Source organism: Trichosurus vulpecula, chromosome 7 (assembly GCF_011100635.1).
Source record: "Trichosurus vulpecula isolate mTriVul1 chromosome 7, mTriVul1.pri, whole genome shotgun sequence".
Taxonomy (NCBI): Eukaryota; Metazoa; Chordata; class Mammalia; order Diprotodontia; family Phalangeridae; genus Trichosurus; species Trichosurus vulpecula.
In genome coordinates this window covers 153,782,486-153,799,234 of record NC_050579.1, presented here as the reverse complement: position 1 = coordinate 153,799,234, position 16,749 = coordinate 153,782,486, and the positions used below count along the sequence as shown (strand labels likewise).

Sequence of the window (16,749 nt, the reverse complement as noted above, 5' to 3'; positions counted from 1 at the left end):
TCTCTCTCTCTCTCTCTCTCTCTCTCTCTCTCTCTCTCTCTCTTTCTTTCTCTGTCTCCTTCAATTCCCTTCTCTTAATTATATTTCCAGTAAGTACACCCAGACCACCAAAATAGACACTGTTTATAAAGAAAAAGTAAATGTTTAAAATAAAGAAAAGGAAACACTTTCCCTCTGCTAAGGGAAAAGGCTTCAGACTCCCATGAGCTTAAGTGGCCATTCCAACTTTTATGGCCTCTCCTTCTCTAGTTTTGTGCTCATTTTCAGTCCATGGATCCTTTATTGCTTTGTTCTTTCAGAAAGAACAGGTATGCTTACCCTCGGACTAAGAGTAGTTTTGCCAGTTCTGCTTTAGGCAAGGCCTAGAGTCAGGAAGACCTGAGTTCAAGTCTGGCCTTAGATATGTGACCCTGGGCAAGTCACTTAACTGCTGCCTGCCTCAGTTTCCTCATTGGTAAATCAGGAATAATAATAGGACCTACATCCCAGGGTTGTTGTGAAGATCAAATGTAAAAAAATATTATAAAGTGCTTAGCACAGTGCCTGGCACACAGTAAGTGCTATGTAAATGTTAGCTGTCATTATTATTATTAATACTAGAAAATGTGTGTTCTTTGTGCTTGGCTTTTCCTTTCAGTAAGTCTTCCTGATACCAGGTTAAGTTTCCAGGGTGAGAGATCTAACTCTAACTTATGGTGACTATCCAGCACATATCCTACATCTTCCTCTCTTCAGACTAGGTCATAACCAGACAATGGCTATTTGCCCAGTGATCACCAAACAACTCCAAATTTAACTCTAAGTTTGAATTCTAAGTCTCTCCCATAGGTCCATGCAAATGAGTAGGTAGGGAAAGAGATGGCGAGGCAATCTATGTCCACAAATCGTCATTATTTCTGCTGGCTGCTTAATTGCTTTTCTGGCCTTTCCATATACAAATGAACACTCCAAATCCTTTACTATGTACAGGTGAGTCTACTCAAAGGTTCAAAATGATCCACTCCCATCTAAAAGGGGGTCACCTTTGCAAGGTGCAGATGTAGTCTGAATGGGACTTGCCAATTTCCACAGAAATGAGATTGGGCTAAATGATCTCTAAGGATTCTATCCAGCTCTGAAATTCTACATGGACAAGATTAAGTTTTGTTTTTGTGTTCAACTCTTTTTCTCTTTATTTGAAACCTCGTGTACATAGACTAGACTGTATGTTAGAGCTGGAAAGAATCTGACATCATCTAAATGTACTCTCTCATTTTATACAGGAAGAAAAACACCACGGAGATGAAGTACCTGCCTATGGTCATAGAGGTAACAGGGGTTAGAGACAGGATTTCAACCCAGATCTTCCCATCCTAAGTTACATGGTCTGTTACTCTATGCTGCCTCTCGACCTTAGTTAGTCATAGTTTGGAGGTGACCTCGAGTTCTGGAAGATTATGTGCAAATGCCTAAGCCTAAGCAAATACAAAGCCTAAATTTTGTTCAGTTGTTTCTTTTCAGTTGTGGCTGACTCTTTGTGACCCCATTTGGGGTTCTTGTGGCAAAGATACTGGAGTGGTTTTCTATTTTCTTCTCTAGCTTATCCTACAGATGAGGAAACTAAGGAAAACAGAGTTAAATGACTTGCTTAGAGTTACACAGCTAGGAAGTATCTGAGATGAGGTTTGAACTCACAAAAATGAGTTTTTCTGACTCCAGGACTGGTACTTTATCCATGGTACCACCCTTAGGTCCTGCCAAATTGGAAAGGTTTTGAGTAAATAGCCTGATGACTGATTTTGTATCTATTATCCATGGACTAGACAAATTCATCGCCTATTTGGATTCAGGGTGATGAATTTTTACCTTATAAAAACTCCTGAAGACCATCTAGCAAGCTGGAGAGTTTGTGATCTGCCTTAGTGAAGAGAATTCCCACAATCAAGAAATCACGAATCCTTGACCTTGATAAAATGAGAGGATGAGATGATCTCTCCGGTCTTTTTCATCTCTAATTCTAGGACCTTATGAACTTAAGCCTATCGGGCAGCTAAATTAAAAATGGAAGCTCTTGTACTATTCCATGGGTCAGTAGTAAATTAAAAGCAGTAGACTTAAAAGTAGCATAGGAAGGAAACAAGCATTTATAAGCACCTATTGTGTGCCAGACATTGTGCAAAATTCTTTATAAATATCTCATCTGATCCTCACAAACGACCCTGAGAGGCGGGTACTATTATCATGCCCACTTTACAGTTCAAAAAGCTAGTCACAAAGCTAGTAAATATCCAAGGTCAAATTTGAACTGAGATCTTCCTGACTTCAGGAACAGAATTCTATCCACTATGCCACCTAGCTACCTCTGTTAATGATCTGAATTGATTACTTCCTTTGTAGTGAGGTAATGCTTATTTCCAAGATGAGTCCTTGAAATAGTGTTACTTTGGTGGAAGTGGAGGGAGGAAGGGTCGAAGGTACTCAGAGCATGCTCTATTAATCAGGAAAAGGCTTTAGAAGAAAGAGCAGATGTTATGAATCTTAGTCCCTGATCTTATCCATAGCTATAGTCTCAGTCAAGGTGACACCCATAGCCTATGAGTGATGTGACAATCATTTCCCACAGTGGATAGAGCACTGGGCCTGGAGTCTGGAAGACTTGAGTTCAAATCTGACCTCAGACACTTACCAGCTGTGTGACTCTGGGCAAGTCACTTAACCCTATTTGCCTCAGTTTCCTTATCTGTAAAATGAGCTGCAGAAGGAAATGGTGAATCACTCTAGTATCTTTGCCAAAAAAAATCCCAAATGGGGTCACAAAGAGTCAGACAACTGAAAGGACTGACCAACAACAAAAATGGAAACTGGATCTAATCTCAGGACCTGTGTGAATTTGGACTAAAGGGAGAGCAGGAAGGTCCAGATGAGGCCCAAATATGAATTGGAGGACCTTCATTCTAGACCTGTATACCAACATTTGGTCAGGACAACCTAAATCCTACTTTCTACAAGAGGCCTTTCCTGCTGGGTCCTCTTTCCTCTCCCCTTAGGTGTCTTCCCACTGAGTTTTACTGTTTTGTTCCATTTGCTAATGGGAGAAAAAAATATCACCCTGAATTCAAACTGGTGATGAGCTATCTAATCATTTACAGTATATATCTTGTATGTACAGAATTGTTTAGAATATATCAAATTGCATGTTATTTATCCCTTTAAAATGTGATCTCCTTGAGATGAGGCAATGTGTTTTTGTCACCTTTATTTTATCTGCAAAACTTAGTATGGGGCAGCTAGGTGGTATGGTGGATAGACTAATTGACCTGGAGATGGGAAGACCTGAGTTCAAATCCAGCCTTAGATACTTACTAGCTGTTTGACCCTGGGCAAGTCACTTAACCTTATTTGCCTCAGTTTTCTCATCTGTAAAATGAGTTAGAGAAGGAAAATCCAGTATCTTTAAGAAAACTCCATATGAAGTCACCGAGAGTTGGATACCATAGAACAACAGCATAGAGCTTGGCACAAAGCAAATGCCTAATAAATGATTATTGACAGACTGAGTGTTGACTGATTTCCTGCTGAGCAAATTATCTGGGATCTAGACTTTTTTTCAGTATTGGGCCACTAAAGAAGGATCTGCCTATTTACTGGCTGAAAGTCCAGCATTTAATCAGCTGGGAGTGGATCAAGGCCATTAACTCTTTTCACAGGGATCAGCAAAAGCTCCTCAGGTAGTAACTTTGATTAATCCTTAACAAGCTACACTGACTTTAAATCACAGACACCTAGGAGAGAGGCTCCAAGGCTTATTAACAATCCTCTCCACTACTCAGTAACCAGAAAATGGGCCAATCAGGGGGGCTGGATGCTCTGCTCATTTGCTCCTTAGATAGTAGTGGCTGTCACACAGGGGATCTGATATTCGCCATTAGGTCTTCGTAGGGGGGAAATGGCAATCATATTTTTAGCTCCCTGTTCTCTGTTTTGTCTTAGTAAAAGTCTTCCCACCCAGCCCAAAGCCCCAGGAACCTTTTAACTTGTCAGATGCTTTTCTCCCTCTCTTTATATATTTGACATTTCAAAATGATTATGGGATAAGTCCTGGTGGGAAATGAGTTTCTCTTCTTTTATGCCCTTCTTATGCAAAGATTGTCCTTGTTCCCTGGACACAGGGCCCATTTCTGGAGCCCCAGACTAGGCTGTTAAGATTTGGACTGCCTTTCTCACAGATAGTGTTGGGTTTGAGTCCTGGTATCAGTATGTTGATGGCTTTCCTCAGGTGGAACACAGTTTCTTTACCAAGGCTGAGCTCCTGCTTTGCCCAGAGTCATATGATAACCTCTGGCTATGAAAAGCAGACCATGATGCTATGGCCTTCCCTGCTGAACCCTTCAAGGCTTGAATAGAACCCTCAGGCCAAGTCTAGACAAGTCTAGACCTGTATACCAACATTTGGTAAGGACAACCTAAATCCTATTTTCTACAAGAGGCCTTTCCCGCTGGGTCTCTCCCTTCTCCCCTCCAATGATTTCCCTCTGAGTTTTACTATTTTTTCCATTTACTAATGGAAAATGAGGAAAATGAAATGATCTCTATGTAAATCTCTCTTACTAAAGTCCCTTTGTCCTAGAAAACAGCATTTGGTAGGGGGTAGAAACTTCAGGAAGCCACTTGGTGGAAAGTCTTATATCCTGAGTAGTGGGGACTTCTTTTTGAGTAGAATCAGCAACACCCTACAAGTTGGTGCTGGGTTCGTACTCCAAAGAAATCAAAGAAACAAGAAAAAGATCTATCTATACAAAATATTATGCCAATTTCATTCCCAAAGAATTGTAAACTGAGGGAGTGTTCATTGATTAGGGTATGGACTAACAGATTATGGTATGTGAATATAATGAAACACTGTTTTACCATAAGAAATGACAAAAGGAATGATTCAGAGAAACCTGGGAAAACTTGTACAAACTGATGCAGAGTGAAGTGAGCAGAACCTGGACAATAACTTATACTATAAGAACAACGTTGAAACAACACATAACTTTGAAAGACTTCAGAACTCTGACCAACAGAGTGACAGAGTATGATTTCAGAGAATTGAAGATATGGAATATTACTCATTTTCTGATGTAGAGGTGATGGACTAATACACAGAATATGAAATATCATTTTGGGCATGGCCAATGTGGGCATTTGTTTTATTTGACTCAGTATATTTGTTACAAAGGTTTTTGGTTTTTTGGAGGTGTGAAGGAGAGAAAATAAATACTTGTTAATTGAAAAAGAATGAAATTTACTTTAAAAAAGGAAGGAATGCTGGTTATCCAGTCAATCAATCAGTCATCAAGCATTTATTTAGCACTATGTGCCAGGCAATGTGCTAAGCTCTAGGGATACAAATACAAAGAATATAACAGTCTCCACTCTCAAAGAGCTGACATTCTAATTGCAGAGATGAGTGCATATATAAACATACCTTTGTTGTTCAGTTGTCGTGTCCAACTCTTTGTAACGTTATCTTGGTGAAGATACTGCAGTGTTTTGATATGTCCTTCTCCTGCTCATTTTACAGATGAGGAAACTGAGGCAAACAGGGTTAAGTGACTTGCTTATGGTCATACAGCCAGTAGTGCCTGAGACTGGATTTGAATCCAGATCTGCCTGACTTCAGGGCCAGCACTCTATCCACTGTACCATTTCACTTCCTCTAAACATGCATAGATAGCTGCAAAGAGGGAAGCAGCATGCTGATGAATGGTATAGGATCATTAAAACCTTCATGAAAATTGAATTATTTTTCAGGAAAAAAAGTAGAGTCAACTCATTTTCCCCCCAGTCTGTTGCCTCATGTGTACATTCTCTGGGATAAGCACAGTGTCTGGGCCTTTGATTTTATTAATGTAGGGTATTCTTGGGTAAGGAAAGTCCCTCTACCAATGCGGGTTGGCACCTTCACTACAGTGTATGTCTTAGAGTTGCTAAGATTGCTGAGACATTAAGCAACTAGCCAGGGAGGGTCACACAACCTATGTGTATCCAAGGTAGAACCTGAACCCTGGCTGCAATGGTAGCTCTTCATCCATAGGCCACAATGCTTCTCAGAGGAAAAGTTGTTGTTGTTTACAAAAAAACCAAACATTGTTATTACAGTTTAAGAAAGGTAAAGTATATAATGTTGAGCAAAAATACAACTGCAAAAATGAACTCACCTTTCACAGTTGGGTCCAGCATATTTTTCTTTACAAATGCACCGTACCACCCCACCTTTCCTATAGCAGGACACTGCAAAACTAGAATTTAAGAAGAGAGAATCAGAAAAAAATAATATAAATGGAAAGACATCTTTAATTTTTGATTATCTCATTGCAAATTACTGCCAGAAAATCTGGCTATCAAATTTTCACTTATTTCTATCACCTACTATACTTCATCATATCCTTTGTTGATAAAAAAGTTTATTCTTATATTTTTAATTATAATCAACACTTATGGGAGCTTTAAGAATTGTACAGTCCTGGAGCAGCTAGGTGGCTCAGTGAGTAGAGCACTGGCCCTAGAGTCAGGAGGACCTGAGTTCAAATTCGGCCTCAGACACTTGACACATGTACTAGCTGTGTGACCTTGGGCAAGTTACTTAACCCCAATTGCCCTGCCTGCCCAAAAAAGAATTGTACAGTCATATGTATGTATTATGCCCTGACCTATTAGGAGCAAAACCCTTTACATATATTATGCCTTGATTCATTAGGAGCTTGATTCAACCACTGAACATTTACTAAACACTGACAATGTGCCATGTCCCATGCAGACACTGGTAATACAAAGACAAAATGAAATAGTCCTTGTTCTCAAGAAAAGGACTTTAGAAAGAAAACCCTTGGCAGCAAGTTTCTCTGATAAATGTCCCTGATAATGCTTTCTCTGATAAAGATATATAAAAATTGATTAAAATATTTAAGAATGATAGCTATTCCCTAACAGATAAGTGGTCAAAAAATATGAACAGACAGTTCTGAATGCAAGAAATCTAAGATATCAGCATCCATATACAAATGTTCTGAATCATTAGTTGTTAGAGAAATGTGAATTTAAACAACTCTGAGGTTCTACCTCACATCTATTATATTGATCCAACATATGATAAAAAAGGAAAATGACAATCGTAGGAGCAGTGGGAAGAAAGACTCTCTGGTGCACTCTTGGTGGAGCGGTGAATTGGTCCAGCCATTCTAGAAAACAGTTTGGAACTATGCCCCCAAAGAGCTACCCTTTGACCCAGCCATACCACTCTTAGTCCTAAATCTCAAATAGATCAAAGAGGGAAAGAAAAAATTCCATATACAAAAAATATTTTGTATAAAAAATTTTTAAAGAACATTTGGTACAAAAATAACAGCTATTTTTGTTGTATTAGAGAATTGGAAACAAAGGGGGTGTATGTATCAATTGGGGAGTGGCTGTATAAATTATGATATATGAATATAATGGAGTATTATTGTATCATAATGAAGGATAAAAGGGATAATTTCACAGAAACCTAGAAAGTCTTGCCTGAATTGATGGAAAGAGGTGTGAACAGAACCAGGATAACAATTTCCATAGTAACAACCATAGTGTAAATGAAAACAATTTAGAAAGACAAAATCATTTTGATGACCAATTCTGCCTTTAGAGGACCAATAATGAAGCATACTACCTACCTCTTTACAGAAGGGTGATGGGCCCAAGGAGCAGAATATGAGATATTGTAACAGCAAGCACCCTAGCATACCCAGGATGGCCTGCTAGCCTAGGTTCTTTAATCTACTTTTAAAGGAAAGCAACTTTAAAGGGGTCAACACTCTTTTTTAATTACATTCACTAGTTCAGGGGAATAGTCTGCCCCCTGAACATCAGAGAAAATACAAGCAGAGAAAATACAGAGAAAATTAGATCAACAGACAGGGCTCTGACTGCCTAAATCAAAGCAATATTGCTATGCACTATACATATACTGCTGGATTGAGAGGCTTTACATCTGAGCAGTTGGGGAATTCTGAACATATGGCTACTCAGAGTCTTGACCAGGGAATCAAAAGATCCTTCTCATAAGCGAACCCCTAAAGCAAAATAGCAACTCAGATTATATATACACTTTTCAGAGTCGGAAGGCATCACAACTCTTTTGACTCAGTGCCTAATCAACTTAGTATCAAAAGGTGTGAAAGCCTTCCTATAAGCAACTTCCTTTAATGGGCTCCACGTGAGGCCTATTCTTGGGAGGGGAAGATCTTCATATCCCATCAACATTACAGATATATACAAAAATACACACGTGTATTTATCTATATCTATACATATATATGTGTGTATGTATGTGTTTGGATCTAGCAAATGTGTGGATTTGTTTTGTTCAACTATGTTTATTTGTTATTTGTTCCAAGGGTATGTTATATTTATATACATGTGTATATATGTATACATATAGACAAATATATATGTATATAATTATTATTTGGGGGAGGTTTTGGGGTAAAAGAGGGTTAGTGACAGCATTGTGAAAAAGAAAAGAAAAAAGGTTCGTTAAAACATTAAAAAAATACACAGAGGACAACAGATGGAAGTTCAGAGGGAAACTGAACAGCTTTGAAAGTAACACATTGAATTTATAAACTTTTTTAAAAAAGTAAGCTATATATTGCAGAGATTCATGGTTTCACACACAGTCCCTATATGGAACTGTTCTCTTTTTTGTGTTAAGTTCAATATCAATCTGCCACCACAATCATCTCATCTTCCCTGTGAATTTTGCAAATAGAGAAAAAAGTAGCTTTTTCTTGGATGAGTAGTTTGAGTCAGTCTCAGCTGTGATTCTATTATTTTTTTTGCTATAGTAAAGCCAAGTGGGTGCCCATAATTTGGGGAATGGCTTAATATAATGTGAATATAATGGAATATTCTTATATAATAAGAAAAGATATATAGGGTGATCCAGAGAAACTTGAAAAGATTTCAGTCAGAGTGAAGTAAGAAAAAGTTTTAAAACAAAGTAAAAGTGACTTCAATAATGTAAAAGAAGACAATGTCAAAAGAATTCTCATTAATTTAGAGCCTTAGATTCAGAGCTCTATGTGGAGGTAGTAGATTATCCATGCCAAATGATGCATACATTGTAAATTATGGTTAATGTGTTAGTTCATTTTGTTTAAGTATTCTTTATTATGAAGTAGCGTTCTGCACATGGGTGAGGATTAGTTACTTGGAAGTGACAGCAATGTAAAAAAATGATTAAAGAACAGATTTTTAAAAAGAAGCAGTGGTCATAATTTCTAGCCCTTTGTAGAGATCAGGGGAGTAATTTAACCAGGGAAGATCAATATCAATAATTTCTTAGGTCTTTACAGCTCTTCATTACTTTGATTGAAGAATTGTGAATTCTTAGATCATCATAAGATCATAGGGTGTTAGTGTAATAACACTACACTAATTATGAGAACTGATTGACATCATGGAATGTGTAGTGCAGAGGGAAAAGCACTTCATTCTCAGTCTTGACAGTGATTTAGGACTATTGCAAACTTTGAGCCTGAAGTTAGAATTGAGCCATACCCAAGAGTTCTTAAAGAGATGCACACAATCTATGAGAGACAGATTGAGGTGGGGGGAGGGTAGGTGGTATCAATAACTTAACAACAACAATCCCCAGCCCCTTCCTAGAATATACTGAGTTGAGCTAGAACAAATTGATGGGACAAGAGCAACAAGAAAAATGAGACAGAAAAAGTAGAGTTGAGCTTTGGAAGAGAAGAGAGATCATGGAGATCATGGAGGACGATTGGTCCCTCCAGGTATCTTTGGTTGAAGCAATGGTTTGTATCTATTTTTCAAGGATGGAGAGAAGTTCCAAGAAAAGATCTTTTATTTCCCCAACTTCCCCTCATATCATCTGTCCATTAATAAACACTGTTACATATTCTGCTTGATTCTTTATCTAAACATTTCCGGTTGTCTCAGTCATAAAGTGGCCAGGGACAGACAACTTTTAATTAGGGCAGAAAGCCAAACCTCTGTCTAAATATTATGAAATTAATAACTGGGGGCTCAGAGCTATTGTGACTATACTACTAATTTTTTTGCTTAACATAAACTCCATAAAGCAGCAGAGGAGGAGACTGTGGCCTGGAAGGGCATCATATTGCCCATAGGTGAAAAATGAGCTAATCGTTATTCCATAGGATTACTGATTAAATCTCTAGAGGAAAAGGGGGTAGGAAAGAAAGAATGGTCATCTGGCTCATTGTATCTTCCTTAAGGGACACCCACAAAGATCTACAACTACCCACAACCAGTGGCGTTACATTACTATTATAAATTTAGAGCTCGGAGAGACCACAGAACTCATCAAATCTAACCCTCATTTTACAGATAATGTTACATAGTTGTATTCAAATCTAAGCACAAAAAAGCATCCTAAACCCAAATGTAATTTTCCAGTTGTTTACTGTTCTGGATTGTCTGTATTATTGGCTACCTTCCCCTAGTGTAGATAATTGAAGGTACCCTAGATGTGGATTCTATATGGTACCTAGTATACTGCCATGTACTCTGTGCACACATTAAATATTGACTGTTGATTATGAAATTCAGCACTTACTAGATATCAAGTCTCTTTGCTACTCTGTTTTATAGTTAAGGGTGAAAAGGCAGGGGGTGGTTGAGTTGCTCAGTCCTATATAACAAGTACCAGAACAACAGAAATCCCAGGCCAAGAGATGCCAGTCTTTTATACCTCCTCTCTTTAGTATAATTAATTCCTAATTCCCTCCAGGCAAAAATCATTTAAAAGTGAGATGGAAAGTATTAGAAATGTTTGGGTAAGGAGAGAATGCATAACTGTCTTCTGATTATTAAGGCAGGGAAAATTGAGTGTTACATTTCTACATCTGTAATATTTGGCCTCTACACACGGCTCCATCTACACAGAAAGAGCAAAGGTGAATGTTTTAAAGACTTTTAAATTAGTTTTGGCTCTGATACTGTACAAGCAATGAAATTTGGCCGTAGTGCTCTCATGTTCCTGCACTTACCAGCACCTCTCAGCTAATGTTATTTGGAAAAAAGCAAATGGACTTGTTTGCCTTGCTCAGAGATGTTTATAAAACTACTCAGAAAACAATATGTGATTCTCTGGGAAAGGCAATGCAGATAATTTATCTTCTGTAACAGTCTGCTTAAAAACATTCGAACCAAATTACCCTTCTTTGACCTTTTTTTTTATAAAACTCCCTTTATTTTGTTGGTTTGGATCACTGAGCCCACCAAGAGAAACACTGTTAGTTTAGAGTACAGAACACGGAAAAATCAAAAGCCAATATAGCTGCTCCCTCCTTAGGTTCAGAACACTGAAACATCTGCTAGCGGCTAGAGGAATATGCCTCAAGTTGATCCTTTCTCCTCCTCCTGCCCCTGAAATTCAATGTTCCTAACAGATGATGTTTCCTTTCACTGGAACTAGTGAACCCAGTGACTGGGAGGGAAGGGTGGAAAGTCTGGCCAGCACCCAAGTAAATACATACAATCTATGCAGACAATCCTCAGGAATGGCTGTGTAGCCAATGGGTGCAGTCATTTGGAGGCTCTGATACAGCACTGTTCATTTCATATTGTAGTCAGCACTAACTGTTTATATTAAAATTTAGGCTAAATTGGTTTTTGTTGGCTAAGGAAATAACCCTGGGATCATTTCTCGGCCTACCCTCAGTCTCATGCTGCTTTAGAGCCAACTAGAGCTTCATGCTCTTGGAAGCTCCTTGGGGACTTTACAAGAGAAACAGACTTGGTTATTTTTTTTAATCTTGTTTTAAAAAATCTTTCAACTATTGTATTCTTTGCTTTTCGGAATGGTCATTGGTACTGGGAATCCAAATTCTGAATATATGTCATTGAGTCATTTCAGTCACATCTGACTCTTGTGACCTCATTTGGAGTTTTTTTTGGCAAAGATATTAGAAAGGTTTGCCATTTTTTTCTCTCCAGCTTCCTCTATAAAATGGACTTGATGACTTCTAAGGTCTTTTTCAGTTTTAGTCCCACGATCCAGCTGTTGTTGCTTCCTCTTGCTACATGAACGGTCTACCTTTTCTCTGATCATTCTCTTTCCTCCTCCAATAAGTTGTTTTCTTTCCTCCAAATACAGTCTTCTAAACTGCCCTCTCTTTGTTTAGGTCACTGCCATTCTTACATTCACTCAGGTATGCAACCTCTGCATTATCCTCAGCTCCCCATTCTCCCTCTCCTCATCTATCCAATCAGTTGCCAAGGACTGGGGATTCTACCTCCACAGCACCTCTTACATCTGCCTCCTTCTCTTCACTTGCATCATCCAATCTGTCATGGGTCTATTTCATTACTTATGTCTGTGAGTTGATATCTACCTAGGCAATTCCCCTGGTGTCTTGGCTATTTCCCAGTCACAATCCATTCACATAAAGAAAAAAAATAGATATTTGCCACCGGTGGAATTTGTGGAGTAATTAGTATGTGACTATTTCTAGACACTCACTGCTTTAGTGGCTTGAAAGTGTTAGCATAACTTTCAGAGGAGCCTTAGCTTACTCTGAGCCTAAGGCACTGGGAATCCTGGCTTGAAATTGAGACTAACTTTTGCAATAGCAATTTAAAAATAATGATGTAGGAGAAGATTATTGATGCATGGGGAATGAGATTGTGCGCACCTCATCTCCTAACAAATTAGTGTTGGATAATTCAGACAGGAAATTTTTGTCATTCACATAAGGGAAAATGCAATCACAGAATAATATAATTAGAAGGTACCCCCAAAGGCTATCATTTTAATTCATCTTCCTCCCCAACCCCCATCCCCACCTAGAGAATTTGCCTAACAGCTCGAGGTCTGGAAAATCATTTTTTAAAAATGTAGATGTTGCAATAAGAGCCCTTATATAATGAAATAGTAAGTGAAACCTGGAATCATTAGAATGTTGGAGAGAACACATTTAACCCCAACAACTGTAATATGGCAGGAAAAGCTGTATTCAGGTAATAATAAAAATACTATCTTGCATTTAAATAGCTATTTTAGTTTTGCAAAGCAATCTACATACATCATTTCATTTAATGTTTATGACAATTGTGTGAAATCGATGCTGTTGCTATTTCTGTTCACAAAGAGATTAAGTGCCTGAGGTAGGATTTGAACCTGAGTCTTCCTGTTGCAAGCCCAGTGCTCTAATCTCCAGAAAAGTGATCTGTCTGACATGGCTGAGGGCGATGCTCAAGTGCACAACCTGGATAATCAGTCAGTGAGAAAACACAGACAAAGCAGCAAGAGACTCGAAAGTGAGGAGGCATAGTTTGTGTGAAGATAAAGAAATGGTAGAAGTGATAACTTTCATTCTTGTCACCGTGTATTTCCCCACATATTAGTATCACTAGATATGATAAATACAGTGTTGACTTTAAGGAACTGGTGCTTTCTGAAAGACTGATAGGAACTGTTCAAATATCTTCCTCTTTTGCAGCACACTAGAAGCATCGGGGAAAATGATGGTATGATCAGAAGCAGTTAGATTAGATGAAATTCTAGTTTTTAATTAAGAGAAAAAGAATAGAAGGGGAAAACATTCTGATTTTCTTTCTTTGGGTGTGGGAACAAGTCACTTTTTAGCTGCAGTAAAAAAACACTTCTCTATAACAATGCATCAAAGGAGTGAAGGGAATGAGTGGGAGCAGAGACACAAACTTATAAGGGGACAACATTTGTATTAAACTTACTTGGCCATGTGGGGCAAGGGGCAAGGGCAAGGCTGGCAGGATCTAGGAGCTCCTCTGTTGACATCCCCAATGTAGCCATCTGGACACTTTTCACAATGCTCTCCAGTGGTGTTCCGTTGACAGTTCTATGTAAAAAAGAAAAAGGAAAAAAAAAAGAGACCAGCATAAAAGAAAAGTCCTATTGGCCCATAAGTGCCTAGTAGAATGGTTGCCAGACCTGGGTCTGCCAAGATGTTGCTAGATTAGAGAGCGAATGCTATTAATGGGTAATACAGTGAGAAGAAAGGAAACCATTTTGGACAATTAAAGTTTGGAGCTATGGCATGTTAATAGTATGGTATATGAGACTAAGGCAATGTTACAGGGAATGGGCACTTGAGACTCGAGAGTCTCTAATACAATTTTAAAAAATGAAACTTCAAGTATCTTTTAAGTAGATTTTGCTGGGTTTTTTTATATTTAAGTATATAATAAAGTCTGGTATGGTGGTGCATACTTATAATTCCTGAGACTGGGGAGGCTGAGGCAGGTGGATCATTTGAGCTTAGGAATTCTGAATTGCAGAGGGCTAAGCTATTAGAGTATTTGTGCCTAGTCTGACATCATTATACTGGGCCCATAGGAGTTGGAGGTGGGAGGGAAAAACCAGGTTGTCTAAGAAGGAACTAGCTGGTCCAAGGAAAGAAATGAAGCAATTCTAAGCTTGGAGGCTGATCAATAGTGGGATTGGGTTTGTAAGTGGGTACTGTCCTTCCAGCCTTGGTCTTGATCATTAGATAGCTAGATAGATGAAATGGCACAGTGAATAGAGCTCTGGGCTGGAGTCAGGAAGACCTGAGTTCAAATCTGGCCTCAGACATGAGCTGTGTGACCCTAGCCAAGTCATTTAACCTCTGTTTGCCTCAATTTCTTTAACTGTAAAATGGGGATATTAAGAGCACCTACCTCCCAGCATTGTGAGGATCAAATATAATAGTCATTAAGCTCTTTGCACAGCATCTGGCACATAGTAACACCTTATAAATGTTAGCTATAAATGTTAGGTTTATTAAGTTCAACATGTTACTTTCAAACATGCTTTGCTTGCTCCAGTATAAGTATGATTGGGAAGCAGGAAGGCATTACCAATAGACAAGTACTTAAAATTCAGAATGGTGACAAGATTGAATTCTAGCTCTGGAGGTTCCAAAAGGATTAGCCTATTTGCCTGACATGGAAATGGCATCAAAAGACAACTGCCCATACCACGATGGAATGTGTGGTAAAATAGAAAAAATATCTGGCTTAGGAGTTAGAAGACCTTGGTTCAAATTCTAGCTCACCCACTAAATACCTGATAGATGACCTTGGGCCAGCTATTCAATTGCTCTGGCCCAAAGCCAACGTATTGGGGTAGATGAACGTGAATTCTCTCTGATTTATGAGCTAATTCTATGATTCTATGAACACAGATAGATTAGAAGATCAATGACAACTCCAGTAGAAGGAATGAGAAGGTAAAGAATAGGGAAGGTAGGAAAAGAGGCACATTGCTAGTTTGTTATATTGTTTCTTCTTTCTGAATGCAAAGAAACCCTTTTAGAACAAGGAGATAGCTAAATATAGCCTCCCTTGCCCATGTGGATTGTTAGAATGTTCGGCAGTCCATACTAAGTACCTTTTACTTGTCATGCACTGTATTAGGTATTGGGAGAGGTATAAGGGTAATGAATATACAGAGGCCACCCTCAAAAAACTGTCTATCTAGCTGGAATATTATAATGTGCACAGATAGATAGACTATAAATTAGAACATGATGAATGTATAAGAAAAGTACAAAGTGATTAAAGTCCAGGGTGAGGAGAAGAGTAAGAAAAGATGTACATGGGGCAGCTAGGTGGCACAATGGAGAGGATCTGAGTTCAAAATCTGGCCTCAGACACTCACTAGCTGTGTGACCCTGGTCACTTAACCCCAATTGCTCCCAAAAATAAATAAATAAAATTTTAAAAAGAAGAGAAAAGAGGTACATTTGCATATTAGCTATTTATGAAATGCTACGAACAGAAACGATTCTAGCTTTTTGGAAGTATCCTCCGTATTACATGACTATGGAGCAGACAGGGGTAGATTTTGATCTTCATTCATTACAAAGACAGTGTAAAGGCTAGGTTTGAACTGACTGGGAGTGAAGGATTGTACAATGAGGAATCCAGCTATCAGTATTAATATTCAATAAGAAAGGTTGACTTCCATTTCCCTCGGTAACATCTAAGCATAAGAGATGTCCCGGTTTGTGTTAATTTGCTTTTTTCTCTAATAGATCTGGGTTTAAAATGAAGATCGATACACTAATCAGATAAAGAAAACACCTCTGGAAGGAGGGTTAGTCATTACTATAGGATACTGTAGGATATTTAATTATTTCATGAATGTTTTTCATAAGGACAACCTATAGCCAGCCCTTCGTGAGGGTTTTGTTATCAAAGCAGGGTTTAAGAATGAACCTGGGCCCTTTCAATTAGATATATTTAAAGGAACCTAATCATTTTTTTTGAAAACTAGAGGGGCAGAACCAGAACAATTTATAAAAAGGATGGCAACAAAATAAAGAAAACCAATTCTGAAAGACTTGAGATCTCTGATTAGTGAGATGACCACACACACACACACACACACACACACACACACACACACACACATGCAAACATAGCCATTGTGTAGATTTGTTTTTCTTTACTATGCTTATTTGTTATAGTATATTTTTCTCTGTTTCGGTTTTTATTCGAGAAGCTGAGTCAACACTAGTAAGGCAAAAAAAAAAGATGACTATTGTAAATGTAAATTTTTTGCATTACTATCAATTACCATAAATGTATTTTTTAACCTATAAATGAGAACAGAAGGAATTTTGTAAGGAAGTATATAGATCAGTGGGACAGCTTTAAAAGTAGTATGTAGAATTTATTGTACAGATTTTTTTAAAAGCAAGATTTGCAGTTTCATATAAAATGTCTTTGTGT

At 38.2% G+C, this 16,749-nt stretch overlaps 1 protein-coding gene across 2 annotated transcripts in view; it reads right to left on the bottom strand.

The window, feature by feature from the left end:
* LAMA4 (laminin subunit alpha 4) overlaps window positions 1-16,749 on the bottom strand; it is a 193,787-nt gene that overhangs the window by 106,356 nt on the left and 70,682 nt on the right. For both annotated transcript variants that reach the window (XM_036766542.1, XM_036766543.1), the window contains exons 3-4: window positions 13,747-13,871; window positions 6,183-6,263 (exon numbers count right to left, since the gene is read on the bottom strand). In XM_036766542.1, coding sequence (XP_036622437.1) covers window positions 6,183-6,263; window positions 13,747-13,871 — 206 coding nt within the window. The remainder of the gene's footprint in view (window positions 1-6,182; window positions 6,264-13,746; window positions 13,872-16,749) is intronic.